The sequence below is a fragment of the Anolis sagrei genome, chromosome 7 (assembly GCF_037176765.1).
Source record: "Anolis sagrei isolate rAnoSag1 chromosome 7, rAnoSag1.mat, whole genome shotgun sequence".
Taxonomy (NCBI): Eukaryota; Metazoa; Chordata; class Lepidosauria; order Squamata; family Dactyloidae; genus Anolis; species Anolis sagrei.
In genome coordinates, this window is record NC_090027.1 from 15,028,806 (window position 1) to 15,045,541 (window position 16,736).

The 16,736-nt window shown below is 44.7% G+C and overlaps 1 protein-coding gene across 1 annotated transcript; it reads right to left on the reverse strand.

Moving 5' to 3' along the window:
* Positions 1-779: 779 nt before the first annotated feature.
* On the reverse strand, positions 780-14,538 carry LOC132782711 (interleukin-36 receptor antagonist protein-like). Its single transcript, XM_060787601.2, has 4 exons — positions 14,302-14,538; positions 7,579-7,713; positions 3,644-3,777; positions 780-1,034 (listed from the first exon to the last, which is right to left on the reverse strand). The coding sequence occupies exons 1-4, from the start codon at positions 14,438-14,440 to the stop codon at positions 810-812; spliced, it is 633 nt and encodes a 210-aa protein (XP_060643584.2). The 5' UTR covers positions 14,441-14,538; the 3' UTR covers positions 780-809.
* Positions 14,539-16,736: the final 2,198 nt, after the last annotated feature.

Consider the following 16,736-nt stretch of genomic DNA (forward strand, 5'->3'; position numbering starts at 1 on the left):
TATTTCCACTAAAGCAAATGTGGACCTAAAATGGGAGTCTCAGATCCTGAACATGTCTAGACCTGATCACATGGTCTGCAGCCCCTCACACAACAAAGAGGTTAGGTAAAATTGCAAACCAATACAATACAATACAGTAAGCAATTATATACATAACAAATAACTAGTGGGGGACTTGAGAAGGTTGCTATTTCCAACAAAAACAGGGGCCCAGAATAAGCCTTATTCTGGGGTCCCTATTTTGAGCTTATTTTTTGCATATTACAATTATAATGCAAGTTGTGACAAGTGAAAAATTGTGGGTTTGCTGAACAGAAGTTGCACCGACATTTCAAAGGACTGAAGACCGACAGGTCACAGCTTCAAATCCGGGGAGAGCACGGATGAGCTCCCTCTATCAGCTCCAGCTCCTCATGTGGGGACATGAGAGAAGTCTCCCACAAGGATGGCAAAACATCAAAACATCCAGGCGTCCCCTGGGCAACATCTTTGCAGACGGCCAATTCTCTCACACCAGAAGTGACTTGCAGTTTCTCAAGTCGCTCCTGACACGACAAAAAATGGATCTTACATTTCAAAGCATTGTCTTTGAAAGCAAATACACATTACAAATACATATTGCAAATGGATATTGCAAAACTCCCCAGTTCTAATTCTAACATATGTAAATCAATATACAGAGATGTAATTTACATTTCGGAATCCAGCCAAAGCTACTAAACCTCCATTCTTCCAAACACAAAATATATCAGAACAATTGTATTTTTAAAAAATCCTTTTCTTTAATTTCCGATACAAAACGTTCCATTCTAGTCCGAAGGGTCCTTTCTCTCACAATAGAAATTTGTGATATCGGGCCCTCCTTCACGACTCAAGCGGATAGGCTTGTTTATTTCGGTGGAAGTGCTCATGAACCATCCGGGAAACGCTGCGGATTCGAAGCAGCAGGTCTGTTCCTGGTTATTAGATCGGCTGTAGAAAGTGAAGCTCTTGGATTCTTCGTGGCTTGAATAAAGGTCCAAAATGTTTCTCTCCTAAGGACATGGAAAGTTAGAAAGAAAGTGTTATAAAATGTATCAGGAAAATAGTGCAGTTAAGGAATAGTAGGGAATAACCCCCCCCCCTTAGAAGCTATTCTCATTCCAGAAAAATTTAACTATTGCATTCCATAATTATTTTACTTTTCCAACATTTATAGCATACAACTCTCCAACATTTGAGAGATGAAAAAGGAGGAAATATGTGGCTGAGTGACATCAGAATCTAGCCAAGGTGGCAAAAGTTATGAATGAAGAAAAACACACATGCTAGGAGAGGTTGCATCAGTTTGCTTTTGCCTAGGCCAGTGGTTCTCAACCTTCCTAATGCCATGACCCTTTAATACAGTTCCTCATATTGTGCTGACCCCACCACAGCATTATTTGTGTTGCTACTTCATAACTTTAATTTTGCTACTGTTATGAATCATAATATAAATATCCGATATGCAAGATGTATTTTCCCTCACTGGACAAAATTTGGCACAAATACCCAATACACCCAAATTTGAATACTGGTGGGGTGGGGTGGGGGGCTGATTTTGTCATTTTGGAGTTGTAGTTGCTGGGATTGACAGTTCACCTACACTCAAAGAGCATTCTGAACTCCACCAGCAATGGAATTGAACCAAACTTGGCACATAGAACTGCCATGACCCACTGAATATACTGGAAGGGTTTGGTGGGCATTTACCTTGAGTTTTGGAGTTGTAGTTCACCTGCATCCAGAGAGCACTGTGGACTCAGACAAAGATAGATCTGGACCAAACTTGGCACAAATACTCAATATTCCCAAATGTGAACACTGGTGGAATTTGGAGAGAAATAGACCTTGACATTTGGGAGTTATAGTTGCTAGGATTGTAGTTCAACTACAATCAAAGGACATTCTGAATGCCACCAACGATGGAACTGGACCAAACTTGGCACACAGAACTCCCATGACCAACAGAAAATACTGGAAAGGTTTGGTGGGCATTGACCTTGAGTTTTGGAGTTGTAGTTCACCTAGCACTGTGCGCTCAAACAATGATGGATCTGAACCAAACTTAGCACAAATACTCAATATGCCCAAATGTGTAGACACACCTGGGCTCCTCATGGTCCCCCATCTCACAAACAAGGGACTCTCTTTCCCCCTCATGGATATATTTCCCTTTATGGACACTGGGGGAGGGTAGTTGGGTTTACTCTCTGTATTATGATTTCTATATTTTCATATTTTCTCCTGTATTTCTATATTTCCCTTCATGTATTTGACCTTGCCCTGACCCTTTTTGCCCCCTTCTTGAGGAAAAATGTGTAAGGAAGTTGCCCTGATCCTGGAGGGGCAGGGATTAGCCATCACAAAGAACTCTTATCTATAGACATCCCTTGCATGGTGATATTCTTTGGCTTCGGAGGTACTTGGCCACCCAGGAAGTCACCAATTAGCAAACTCTTAATCATATCTTCATGGGATAAGGGGAAACCCTCGAAAAGTTACCCTCTCCCAACCTTTCACCCATTCAGCCTCTCACTAAAGACATCCACCGAAGTTTGCCCCCATTGTTCCCCTGTCTGTGCTGTTAAAGAAAACCCGGATTATGTTTATTGCCACCCATCACAGGACACTAGACTAGCCTGGCTTGCAGGCCTTTCTAGGACTCACCAGGCATTTGGACATTTCCTGAGTTTCCATAATCCACTCAAGAATGCATTGTATTCCGTTGTCCCGCCTCCCTCCCTTCTGATTTGCCAACGCCCAAAGTGGCAGGAGCCTTCTGATTGGCCCACACACTCAGAGGGTGGCCGAGCCTCCTTCCAGCTGTTGGGGCATCAGCCAATCACTTTTCAGCCAGGCAGAGGGCGGGGAGCGGGGAGAATTGAAACCCATAACTCTGTATTTTCTATAAAAATGCCATTTATTTCTGTAACCACATGCTCTGCTTGGCGAATGATTGCTGCTCTGCATCCTTTTCAGCTGAATAAACCTCCGTGGCGCTTCCTTCAACTTCGTGAGACCTTTTATTGGGAAAAATCAAGGAAAAATATTGGGTGCTTCTCTGTCTCGTCAGGGCAACAAACTCTTTGATGAGTCTGATTGGTCTCTGCCTCCTGGCAAAGACCCCTAAATTCCAGCTCTATACCACTACCAGTATTTAAAAACCTATAAAATCAGGACAATAAATAAAAAGCAACACTCAAAAAACAGGGGAATTCTAGACAAGAAACAATCAGGGTCAGCTAACACCTTTCAACATAGGATACCCCCAGGCAGCAACCAGGAAGGGTTTGGTGAGCATTAAACCTGACTTTTGGTTTTGAAGCTGTAGGGCTATTCAATGCTAATCAAGGTTGCCAATTGCAACATTCACACTTGCCTCCAACAGACAAGAGTTCTTTCTTCCTCTCTGGACATATATAAACTTCCCTTTCCTAGTTTCCAACAGATCTCACAACCTCTGAGGATGCCTGCCACAGATGTGGGCAAAACGTTAGGAGGGAATGCTTCTGGAACATGGCAATACAGCCCAGAAAACTCACAGCAACCCAGTGATTCCGGCCATGAAAGCCTTCGACAATACAGAAATAAAATAGATTTTGCAGTAAAAAATGAAACTTACCACTAAATTTAGCAAAAGTTCGCCATCACCAGATTCCATACAGGAGAGAGCATGGGTTTTATCACTGAGGCCCATAAAGATGGGTTGCAGACTTGGATCGAGTGAGTTGTTGGGAAGCACAGCCAAAAGTTCTTCTGGGGAAAAACAAATGAAAGAGAAACTGATAAGAGAATGAAAAGCATCCTCTGCAAGTCAACTAATGTGGATGAAAATTAAATCATTGATAGATTAATAGTTTAGATTTATTAGTGAATGTTTCACAGGAGCAAAGATAAATAGCCAAGTGGTTCGAGAGTATTTATAGGGCCATTCTTCCTAGCATTTCTTACCTGAAGAGTTAGGAGCCCCCGGTGGTGTCTGCCTCTGGGGTTGAACCCCTGTGCCGGCAGGACTGAAGACCAACTGTTCTGATACAGCTGTACCAGGAGCTCCAACTTTATTTGCTTTGTATTAAATGTTTGATTGCAGTCCTAGGTTTCAGGGACTCTACAGATAGGTGGCTTCTTTTGGTTGCAGTCACAGGGCAAGTCACCTGTCCATCATCGTTTTGTTCCCGTCCCTTGCTCAGGGCAATTGGGAAGGGAAGGGAGCCATTTTTTAGTTAGTCTCAGCAAGGAAAACTAATGTACAGGACGTGTGCAAGCTTCCCCTGTACAAAAGCTTCAACCCTTAAGAATTTCCAGGGGAGAACAGTTTTAAGAGTCTGCAAAGACTTTCCAGGGAAACAGCCCTAAAGACCAAAGAACTCCAGCTGTAGAACATCTAAGCCTTTACTGGTAGGTCCACTCGGCGTTCGAGAAGCAGTTCGACCCGGTAGCGAAGCCCACATCAGTAAGGGTTAGATTACAGTCAGCCTGGGAGAAGTTATAAAGGGGATTTTCCATTTAAAGTAAAGAAGAAGTTATTGAAGACAGTTGCCTGTCCTTCGTGGGCAAGATTAAGAATTCACCAGTTGCCTAAAAGCTTGGAATCATTTGCTTAACTTTACTGAAGACAAGAGAAGTTTCTGTTTGATTGTTCTTTAATAAAAGACTTTGTTATACTTCACAAGCCATCTAAAGATCATTTGTGGTGGAAACCTCTGAGAACTTCTCCTTGGGCCCCCTAGTTTCCCACTGGGCAAAGGTTGCACGTCCTATTCTAAAGGAATTTTTTTACAGGCCCAGCACGCGACAGAACACCAACAAGTCGCAGGTTTGAATCCGGGGGGAGCGCAGATGAGCTCCCTCTATCAGCTCCAGCTCCTCATGCAGGGACATGAGAGAAGCCTCCCACAAGGATGGCAACACATTTTATTTATTTACTGTATTTATTTATTTATTTATTTATTTATTTATTTACTGTACTTGTATACTGCCTTTCTCAGCCAGTCGGTGACTCAAGGCGGTTTACAACAAATCAGTACACATAATATCATAATACAGGTTAAAACATTAAAACAATATAAAACACAACAAAAGCAATAAAAAACATCATTAGCGTCTCCTTATTATCAAAGCATTGTCCATTTCCATCATCAAGTCGTTCGATTTCCTATATCAGTTACTTCACATTTGTAAACGCTTGCTCAAACCACCATGTTTTAACTTGTCTCCGAAACATTAAGAGGGAGGGAGCCGATCTGATCTCCCTAGGGAGGGAGTTCCATAGCCGAGGGGCCACCACTGAGAAAGCCCTGTCTCTCATCCCTGGCAACCGTACTTGTGATGAAGGCGGGATCGAGAGCAGGGTCTCCCCATATCATATTAAGGTCCTGGATGATTCATAAGGGGAGATACGTTCAGAAAGGTAGATTGGGCCAGAAGCGTTTAGGACAGGGGGCCTCAAACTTTTTAAATAGAGGGCCAGGTCACAGTCCCTCAAACTGTTGTTGGGCCAGATTATAATTAAAAAAAACATGAATGAATGCCTATGCACACTGCACATATCTTATTTGTAGTGCAAAAAACATTTTAAAACAATACAATAATTAAAATTAAAAACAATTTTAACAAATATTAATTTATTAGTATTTCAGTGGAAAGTGTGGGCCTGTTTTTGGCTGATGAGATAGGATTGTTGTTGTTATTGTGTGCTTTCAAGTCATTTCAGACTTAGGTTGACCCTGAGCGAGGGCTGGGTCTTAGTTTGAGGACCCCTGGTTTAGTGCTTTGTAGGCTAACGCCAACACTTTGAATTGTGCCCAGTAGCAGACTTGCAGCCAGTGGAGCTGGCGCAACAGAGGAGTTGTATGCTCCCTGAGTGCCACTCCAGTTAACAGTCTGGCTGCCATCTGTTGGACCATTTGAAGCTTCCGGACAGTCTTCAAAGGCAGCCCCATGTAGAGTGCATTGCAATAGTCTATACGGGATGTAACACATCAAAACATCTGGGCGTCTCCTGGGCAATGTCTTTACGGGTACTGGACAAGTGCCTGGCCGCTGTGGCTGGCTGGATGAGGAGGAACAAGCTGAAGATTAATTCTGACAAGACAGAGGTCCTCCTGGTCAATCGTAAACCAGATCGAGGTATAGGGTGGCAACCTGTGCTGGACGGGATTACACTCTCCCTGGTCCTCAGTTTGGGTGTCCTCCTGGACTCATCACTTACGTTTGAAGCTCAGGCATCGGCGGTGGCCGGGAGGGCCTTTGCACAATTGAGACTCATGCACCAACTGCGACCGTACCTCGTGAAGGCGGATCTGGCCAGAGTGGTCCATGCCTTAGTCACCTCCAGATTGGACTACTGTAATGCACTCTCCATGGGGCTGCCCTTGAAAATGGCCCAGAAATTGGCCAGGCTCTTAACTGGTGCTCCTTACAGGGAGAGGTCAACCCTCCTGATTAAGGAGCTCCATTGGCTGCCGTTCATTTTCCAGTCCCAATTCAAGGTGGAGGTGCTTACCTACAAAGCCCTAAACGGTTTGGGACCCATCTACCTACGTGACCGCATTTCTGTATACGAACCCACATGATCTCTTCATTCATCTGGAGAGGCCCTGCTCACGATCCCACCTGCATTGCAAGCGCGATTGGTGGGGACGAGGGACAGGGCCTGCTCGGTGGTGGCCTCATGACTCTGGAACTCCCTCTCCAAGGACATCAGGCAGGCCCCAACATTGGCAGTCTTTAGAAGGAGCTTGAAAACATGGATGTTCCAGTGTGCCTTCCCACAATAAGGAATCCTAAGCAATATGTCCCAAATGCACTTTACGAGAGATTTAGAACTGTCTGCACGACCACCTATCCCTAAATTATCCATCCTATTTCCCTTGGACATGCCCAGCATTTTAAAATTTTAATCCTTACATTTTGCCCTGCCACAGGTTTTTAAAATGTGTTGTGTCATTATTGTATTGTTTTGCTTTGTTATGAGTTATTTATTGTTATTTTGTTGTTGTTATGTTTTATGATATATTTGGGCTCGCCCTCTTGTAAGCCGCACCAAGTCCTGCGGGAGATGGTAGCGGGGTATAAATAAAGGTTTATTATTCTTATTCTTATTCTTATTATTTACAGTTGGCCAATTCTCTCACACCAGAAGTGACTTGCAGTTTATCAAGTCACCACTGACACGACCACACACAAAAAAACCCTGAAGAGTTGCTTCACTTTACTTAGTAACGGGGCTGGCACTGTCGGCTGCTATGAAAATGGAATGGCAGTGACACCATTACCATGAGACAAAGGCAAGAGAAGTGCAGAAGCAAAGAGGATGGCTGCTAATTCTACTAAAAAGTAGCACATTTTGCCTTGCTTGTCACCCTTCCCCAGAATATATGGCTCTTATTCCATCCATAAACTGCAAATAGGGTCAGAGAAGTACCAACAGAACTGAAGAGTGGGTTGTTGTGCTTCTGGAGCATGGCCATACAGCCTGGAAACTCACAACAACCCAGTGATTCTGGCCATGAAATCCTTCGACAAGACATAGAACTAAAGAGTTTCACTGCTCACCTGGAGTCATGGAATCTCGGGATGTTGCCACTAGAATATTGTTCATCAGGATCAAGAACTTCTGGCTCACATCCCAAATTCTGAACAGCCTGGCTTCGGTTTCTCTAGGGGCCCTAATTCTACGTGGAGGAGATGCTAAAAAAAACAAAAACAAAAAAAACAGCAACAACATATCTCTGCATCACATTATGTAATCTAATAAAGAAAATGCTAAGCAATGTATGAGTCATTTGATCAGGTCCATTCTGTGAACCCACAATTTGTCACATCTTGTATTACAGCTGTAATTGGCAAAGAATACATTCAAAATGGGGAATGGCTTATTTCTCTGATTTTGTTCATTTACCTAATGCTGTATCCACACTACAGACTTATAACAGTTTGACACCACTTGAATTGCCACGATTCAATGCTAGGGAGATTACCAAGACCTACCCTTGAATTTTCCCTTTTTTAATTTCTCAACCTGGGAGTTGGGACCCCTGGGGAGTCATGAGGAGGTTTCAGAGGTGTCATCAAAGACCTTCAAAAACATATATTTCTGATGGTCTTAGGAACCCCTGTTTCTGAAACTCCAAGCGGGGAGGGGAGAGAAGGCGTGCTTGGAGCATGGCAGCGTGGTGCGCATGTGTGGCCGTGGAAGAGTGTGTGAGGCTGGAGGGAAGCTCGCGTCAGAGAGTCCCTTCAAGACATGGGGGTTCTGTGTAGGATGTTTGGCCCAATTCTATTGCTGGTGGGGTTCAGGATGCTCTTTGATTGTAGGTGAACTATAAATCCCAGCAACTACAACTTCCAGATGTCAAGGTCTATTTTCCCCACACTCCGCCAGTGTTCACATTTGCACATATTGAGTATTCATGCCAAGTTTGGTCCAGATCTACCATTGTTTGAGTCCTCAGTGCTCTCTGGATGTAGATGAACTACAACTCCAAAACTCAAGGTCAATGTCCATCAAAGCCTTCCAGTATTTTCTGTTGGCCATGGGTGTTCTGTGTGCCAGGTTTGTTTCAATTCCATCATTGGTGGAGTTCAGAATGCTCTTTGATTGTAACTGAACTATAAATCCCAGCAACTATAACTCCCAAATGACAAAATCAACCCAACCTCCACCCAAATCCACCAGTTTTCAAATTTGGGCATGTTGGATATTTGTGCCAACACAGCTGGTGGGGACGAGGGACTTCTCTGCCATGGCCCCCTGCCTGTGAAACGCACTTCCAAATGAGATACAATTGACCCCATCCCTCCTGGCTTTCAGGAAGAAAGTAAAATTGTGGTTGTGGGACCAGGCTTTCGGACAGCAGACATAAATCAGCACTTGTTTGAAATGGATTGGAAAGGCGATTTACATGAGGATACAGTTTTAGTGTGGCGCAGATCATCCACTAAGGTGACCAAGGCTGTTTAATTAATGGCTTATGTATTTTATGTATTTTAATGGTTAAATGGTTTTATTTTAATGGTTATTGTATTTTATTGATCATATGTAACGGCATCGAATTTCTGCCAATGTAAGCCGTCCTGAGTCCTGCTTCAGCGGTAGAGAAGAGACGGGATATAAATACCAGAAAGAAAGAAATAATAATAAATAAGTTTGGTCCAGTGAGTGAAAATAGACCCTGCATATCAGATATTGACATTACAATTCATAACAGTAGCAAAATTACTGTTGTGAAGAAGCAACAAAAATAATTTTATAGTTGGGAGTGTTCCGTCTTCCAGGAGCATGATTTACATTGCCTTTTAGCTGCATGGGATAGCATTCCTTTGCATTTCCCCAGGGTTGCTATAGACCCAGCAGCACCCTGGAAGTTAAACAGTATCAGAGTCTGGAAAGCCAGGCTGCAGGCCCTCTGCAGTTATTGGTTTAGAAAGTATCTCTTTGGGTTAGGAGTCCACCCATTTTCCCTGGGGTTGAGATCTCCACTTTGGAATCTCCCCTGCCTCCTTCAGTAGAGAAAAGAGCCTCAGATGTGCTGTTGGCCAGGCAGGTAGCTCTGAAAAGCCCATTGTGAGTACAATTGAGCAATTGAGATACTGAGATAGATAGATAGAATAGGTATTGAGTTATATATAGAGAGATATTAAGATGTATTGTCGAAGGCTTTCATGGCTGGAATCACTCAGTTCTTGTGGGTTTTTTCGGGCTATATGGCCATGTTCTAGAGGCATTTTTCCTGACGTTTCGCCTGCATCTATGGCAAGCATCCTCAGAGGTGAGGTCTGCTGGAAATGGGAAAAAAGGGGTTTATATATCTGTGGAATGGCCAGGGTGAGACAAAGGGGCTTTTGTAAGTTGGGCTGGGTGTGAATCTTTCCACTGACCACCTTGATTAGCATACAATGGGCTGACAGTGCTGGAGCAAACTCTTCTTGAAAGGTGATTAGATGTCCCTGCCTGTTTTTCTCCCTGCTGTTTTGCTGTTGCAGTTTTAGAATTTTTTAATACTGGTAGCCAGATTTTGTTCATTTTCATGGTTTCTTCCTTTCTGTTGAAATTGTCCACAAACACAAATATTCACACCCAGCCCAACTTACAAAAGCCCCTTTGTCTCACCCTGGCCATTCCACAGATATATAAACCCCTTTTTTCCCATTTCCAGCAGACCTCACCTCTGAGGATGCTTGCCATAGATGCAGGCGAAACGTCAGGAGAAATGCCTCTAGAACATGGCCATATAGCCCAAAAAACCCCACAAGAACTGAGATATTAAGATATTGAGATAGTAATTGAGTTACTGAGTTATAGAGAAATAGAGAGAAATAGTTATTGCGTACTACTGAGCATTACTTCATCTCCAAAACTGACCTTGTGCTTAGATAGGGAAAGACCTGTTCTTTCTAACCATAGTAGCTCAGGGTTAGGGTGAAATATCACATGATTTTTTCTACCATTTGGAGAACGCTTACCTCAGTAATTGAAGAAAAAGGGAAAGAAAGAACATCTCTATGTCTCAAATTGACTGTTTGTGTTGTAACTTTACCAAGTCTGCCAAGGACTTTGGAAAATTATTTATTTATTTATTTATTTATTTATTTTGCTTGTATACCGCAGTTTCTCAGCCCGTAGGCGACTCAACGCGGTTCACAACAAGAGCAAAAAGTCAATAATAATAACAACATACAATTTAAAAACCATTAACAGCATAGTATACAAAGTAATGACACATCAATAACAACACATTAACGTCTCGTAACTAGAATCGTGATCCAATTCGTCATCCATAATTCCATTCCTATATTCATCGTATTCATTGCACTGTTTATCCGAATGCCCGTTCAAACAGCCAGGTTTTTAGTTTTCTTCAAAACACCATTAACGAAGGAGCTGATCTAATGTCCATGGGAAGGGCGTTCCACAGCCGAGGGGCCACCACAGAGAAGGCCCTGTCCCTCGTCCCCGCCAGCTGTGCTTGTGATGCAGGCGGGATCGAGAGCAGGGCCTCCCCAGAAGATCTTAGAGACCTGGTGGGTTCATAGGCAGAGATACGTTCGGATAGGTAGCTTGGGCCAGAACCGTTTAGGGCTTTATAGGCCAACGCCAGCACTTTGAATTGAGCCCGGTAGCAAATCGGCAGCCAGTGGAGCTGGTGCAGCAGAGGAGTTGTATGCTCCCTGCGCTCCGCTCCTGTTAGTATCATGGCTGCCGAGCGTTGGACTAGTTGGAGCTTCCGGGCCGTCTTCAAAGGCAACCCCACGTAGAGAGCGTTGCAGTAGTCTAAACGGGATGTAACCAGAGCGTGGACTACTGTGGCCAAGTCAGACTTCGCAAGGTACGGGCGCAGCTGGCGCACAAGCTGTAACTGTGCGAATGCTCCCCTGGTCACCGCCGAAACCTGGGGTTCCAGGCTCAGCGATGAGTCCAGGATCACACCCAAGCTGCAAACTTGCGTCTTCAGGGGGAGTGTGACCCCATCCAACACAGTCTGTAACCCTATACCCTGTTCAGCCTTTCGACTAACCAGGAGTACCTCTGTCTTGTCTGGATTCAGTTTCAATTTGTTCGCACTCATCCAGACCGTCACAGCGGCCAAGCACCGGTTCAGGACCTGGACAGCCTCCTTAGTAGTAGGTGGAAAGAAGTGACAGAGTTGGACATCATCCGCGTACAGATGACATCGCACTCCGAAACTCCGGATGATCTCCCCCAGTGGCTTCATGTAGATGTTAAACAACATGGGAGACAGTATTGAGCCCTGAGGAACCCCACAAGACAAAGGTTGTGGGGTTGAACAGGTGTCTCCCAGTAACACCTTCTGAGACCGGCCCTCTAGGAATGACCGGAGCCACTGTAAAACAGTGCCTCCAAGACCCATCCCCGCGAGGCGTCCCAGAAGGATACCGTGGTCAACAGTATCGAAGGCCGCTGAGAGGTCCAGCAGCACCAACACGGACACACTCCCCCTGTTGAGCTCCTGGCGCAGATCATCCACTAAGGTGACCAAGGCTGTCTCGGTACCATGTCCCGGCCTAAAGCCAGACTGTGCCGGATCCAGATAATCCGTGTCTACCAAGAATGCCTGGAGTAGTGAGGCCACCACACGTTCCAGGGCTTTGCCCAAAAAGGGGAGATTGGAAACAGGCCGATAGTTGACAAATTGAGTGGGGTCCAGTGATGGTTTTTTCAACAGCGGTTTTATTACAGCTTGTTTTAAGCTGGCTGGAATTTTGCCTTCCCGAAGGGAGGCATTAACCACCACCTTCACCCACTCAGCCAATCCCCCTCTGGCCTCCTTTAGAAGCCAGGATGGGCAGGGGTCTAGGATGCATGTGGTTGCCTCCAAGCATCTTGTCCACATCCTCGGGTTTCACCAATTGAAATGAATCCATCAAAACTGGACAAGCAGATGCTCGTGTTACATCCTCAGAGACTGCCATTAATATGGTATCCAGACCAGAGTGGATCAAAGCGACTTTGTCTGCAAAGAACTGAGCAAAGGCTTCACAGTGAGCTGCCGAGTCACCAGGGCTCCCATCCTGAGTGGTGGGTTTTAAAAGGCCTCTGACAACTCGGAACAGTTCAGACGGACGGTTCTTTGCAGATGCAATAGTGGCCCCAAAGAAGGTCTTCTTTGCGGCTTTTATTGCCGCAGCATATGTCCTTAAAAAGGACACAAACCGTGTTCGATTTGGCTCGCTCGGATCCAAACGCCACACGCTCTCTAGTTCCCTCTTCCTTCGCTTCATCGCTGCCAGCTCCTCAGTAAACCAAGGGGCTGGTTTAGCTCGGCTACTTGAGAGGGGACGTTCTGGAGCAATTGTGTCTATTGCCCTAGCTATCTCCCCATTCCAGAGAGCGACCAGGGCATCAACAGGATCACCTACCAAGGTGGCGGGGAACTCCCCAAGAGCCTTCAGGAATCCATCAGGATCCATAAGCCTCCTGGGGTGAACCAGTTTAATGGGTCCTCCACCTCTGCAGAGGTTGGGGGGTGCAGTAAGTCTAAATCTGACCAGGTGGTGATCGGTCCATGGCAACGGAGAGATGGACAACTCCTCAACACCGCCACCTTCCTCCCATCCCTGGCAGAAAACCAAATCCAATGTGTGTCCTGCACTGTGAGTGGGGCCAGATACCCATTGGGACAGCCCCATGGTTGCCATGGCAGACATGAAGTCCTGAGCCGCTCCCGATAGGGCGGCCTCGGCATGGACATTGAAGTCCCCCAGCACAAGCAGCCGTTGCGGCTCCAATGCCAGGTCCGAGACCACCCCCGCTAGCTCAGGCAGGGAGACTGTAGTGCAGCGAGGTGGACGGTACACTAACAGAATCCATATTCTGTCCTGGTTACCCACCCTCAGATGGACACATTCAAAATTTGTTGACTGCAGGATGGGACCCCTGGTCAGAGGGACGGAATCTATATAGACCACTGCAACCCCGCCTCCCCGCCCTCCGGATCTCGGCTGGTGCTGCACAGAGAAACCTGGCAGGCAAAGCTGGGTCAAATTCACACCTCCAGCTTCGTCCAGCCAGGTCTCCGTGATGCATGCCATATCTGCCCGTTCATCCAGGATTAAATCCTGGATGAAAGTTGTTTTGCCATTGATAGACCTGGCGTTCAACAGCACCACCTTCAATCCGGAGGGACCGCCATCCTGGTTACACCAACTTACCATATCAGGAGACCGATTTGGAATTACTAATGTTGTTCCACGATCCCTAGGCCCGTATCTCCCCTTCCCCACCACAACTTCTATGGGGGCCCCTCGGCCGACTGAACACCCTCCCTCCTCCATGACGCATTCAACATCCATAACTTAAATAAACATTTTGTTGATGTTCATATCTTGACTGGCATCAGTTGCTGAAAGTATTGAGTTATTGCTTCAAAGAAAGACCCCCAGCGGTTCACCCAGATAAAGAGAGAAGCACGTCTTAGTTTTAATGTTATAGGGTTTGGGTGTGATGGCACAGGGAATCACCACATCATGAGGAACTGTGTTAAGTGGTCACAGCACTAGGAAGGTTGAGAAACACTGCTCTAGAACTTATTTATGTGAAAAGTTGCTATTGGGGTTTGTGCATATGGCTTTACTTGACTGGAACTTGGAAAAAATGGTTCGGACTCCAAATCCCAGAATCTTCTACTCAGGACCACCTGCTGTGGTGCAGAACAGTAATTTCTACAAGCTCTGTTCTAAATCTATCCCCCCCCCCCCCTCAGTTTCTCCATGACATCTCCATGACACCAAGCAGAAAAGTAACGAGTTATTTTTCACCTGGATCATAGTCACAGAATAATTCTATCATTTCTTCATCCCAAGTCTTCTTGTTGGACATCCTTCTCTTGGATTCTATCCTCTGGCTTTTATATATTTTGGGTACCATCCTGCAGGGCTTACAAATCTGAGATTCCATCTCTGTGGCGTCTCCTCCTTTTTCTGTTTCCTCCCAAGGACTGGTTGAGCTTCAGGGTCTCAAGGGCTTCTCCTCCGATCACAGCGTTGCTCCTAGACCAAGATACTAAAAGAGATCAATGACAAATTGTAATTCTGTTTGATTATGAAGAAGGCACATTGATTGTCCCAGGAAGCCTCCTTTTAAAAAGTGAAAAGGTCTGAAATTTTAGTAGTAGAATGGCTTTCTTAATGCAAAAGGTAAAAAGAAGATCTGGCTGACTGGTCTGTTTTAAGAAACTTAGCTTCACATGAGAGTTTAGATGTTTTTTATTGTGTTAGAAGCAACTTAAGACACTGCAAGTCACTTCTGGTGTGAGAGAATCAGCCGTCTGCAGAGACGTTGCCCAAGGGACGCCCAGATGTGTTATCATCCTGTGGGAGGCTTCTCTTATGTTCCCACATGGGAAGCTGGGGCTGACAGATGGGATCTCACCCCATCTTGCAGATTTGAACCGTCAACCTTCAGGTTAGCAGTTCAGCCCACAGAAGGGTTTAACCCATTGCATCACTGTGGCTGTGGACTCTCCTTCCTCCAGAAATCCATCAATATGCAAGTTCCTCTCATCAGAAGACATAAAAGGCACATTTTCCAGGTGAAGATGAGTGAGATTTTCATTCCAGGTTTTTCCTCTTTAAGGGTACTTCCACACAGCCATATAACCCATAATATCAAAACAGATAATCCACAATATCTGCTTTGAACTGGATTATCTGAGCCCATACTGCCATATAATTCAGTTCAATGTGGATTTTGTACAGCAGTGTAGAAAGGACCTTAATCTTTAATAATTTGAGGGCAAGTAGATACAGTATAATATTCTCTATGTCTGGAACAAGTGTCTCTGCTTGAAGGAAAACTACAATAATAGTCCAAAAGTGCAATTTTCCCCTCTCCACTTTTTAAAACTTGTAGTGCTAGTCAATATCACTGATTCTCAGAAAATAAAATGAAATTAAAAATCATTTTTGGGTTGCTGTGAGTTTTCTGGGCTGTATGGCATTCCCTCCTGTTGTTTTGCCTACATCTATGGCAGGCATCCTCAGAGGTTGTGAGGTCTATTGGAAATTAGGAAAGTGAGGTTTATGTATCTGTGGAATGTCCAGGGTGTAAGAAAGAACTCTTGTCTGCTTGAGGCAAGTGTGAATATTGCAAATGACCACTTTGATAAGCATTTAATGGCCTTGCACCTTCAAAGCCTGGCTGGTTGCTGCCTGGCCACACCACAAACCCTGGCTGTAAAGTAGCATTTCTCAGCCTGGGAGTCAGGACCCCTGGGGGGGTTGCAGGGGGGGGGGTTGTCAGAGGGATAACCAAAGACCACCAGAAAACACAGTATTTTCTGTTGATCATGGGAGTTCTGTGTGGGAAGTTTGGCCCAATTCTTTCATTGGTGGAGGCTCTTTGATTGTAGGAGAATTATAAATCCCAACAACTACAACTCCTAAATATCAAGATCTATTTTCCCCAAACTCCACCTGTGTTCAAATTTGGACATATTGAGTATTTGTGCCAAGTTTGGTACAGATCCATCATTGTTTGAGTCCTCAGTTCTCTCTGAATGTAGGTGAACTACAACTCCAAAACTCAAGGTCAGTGCCCACCAAACCCTTCCAATATTTTCTGTTGGTCATGGGAGTTCTGTGTGCCAAGTTTGGTTCCATTCCATCATTGGCGGTGTTCAGAATGCTCTTTGATTGTAGGTGAACTATCAATCCCAGCAACTACAACTCCAAAATGACAAAATCAATCCCCCTTCCCACACACACACACACACACACACACACAACCCCTCCAATATTCAAATTTGGGTGTATTGGGTATTTGTGCCAAATTTGGTCCAGTAAATGAAAATACATCCTGCATATCAGATATTTACATTACAATTCATAACAGTAGCACAATTACAGTTATGAAGTAGCAACAAAAACTATTTTATTGTTGGGGTCACCACAACAGGGCAAACTGTATAAAGGGGTCGAGGCATTTGGAAGGTTGAGAACCACTGCTGTAAAGACACATAAGGAAACCTGCTGAAAATTATAATATAGTTTCTGTCCAGAGTTAGGAAAAGTAACTCTTTGAGTACAATTTTCCATAATCATCAGCCCGCACTGCCACTGACTATGGTGGCTGAAGGAATGCTGGAGTGGCAGTTCAGAAAATAGTATTCCCTAGCTTTTCTTCTAATTGTTAAACAATTTTGTTTTCAAAGTAAGGTGTTTAACATAAACATGTCCACAATTGTAAATAAAGA

Excerpts from the sequence above, each read along its gene's own strand:
- LOC132782711 (XM_060787601.2), bottom strand. The coding sequence starts at position 14,440 with ATGGAATCTCAGATTTGTAAGCCCTGCAGGATGGTACCCAAAATATAT. Across the intron at positions 7,714-14,301 it reads ATTCTGTGACTATGATCCAG|CATCTCCTCCACGTAGAATT; the intron begins GTGAAAAATAAC and ends TGTTTTTTTTAG. Across the intron at positions 1,035-3,643 it reads AACTTTTGCTAAATTTAGTG|GAGAGAAACATTTTGGACCT; the intron begins GTAAGTTTCATT and ends CCATGTCCTTAG.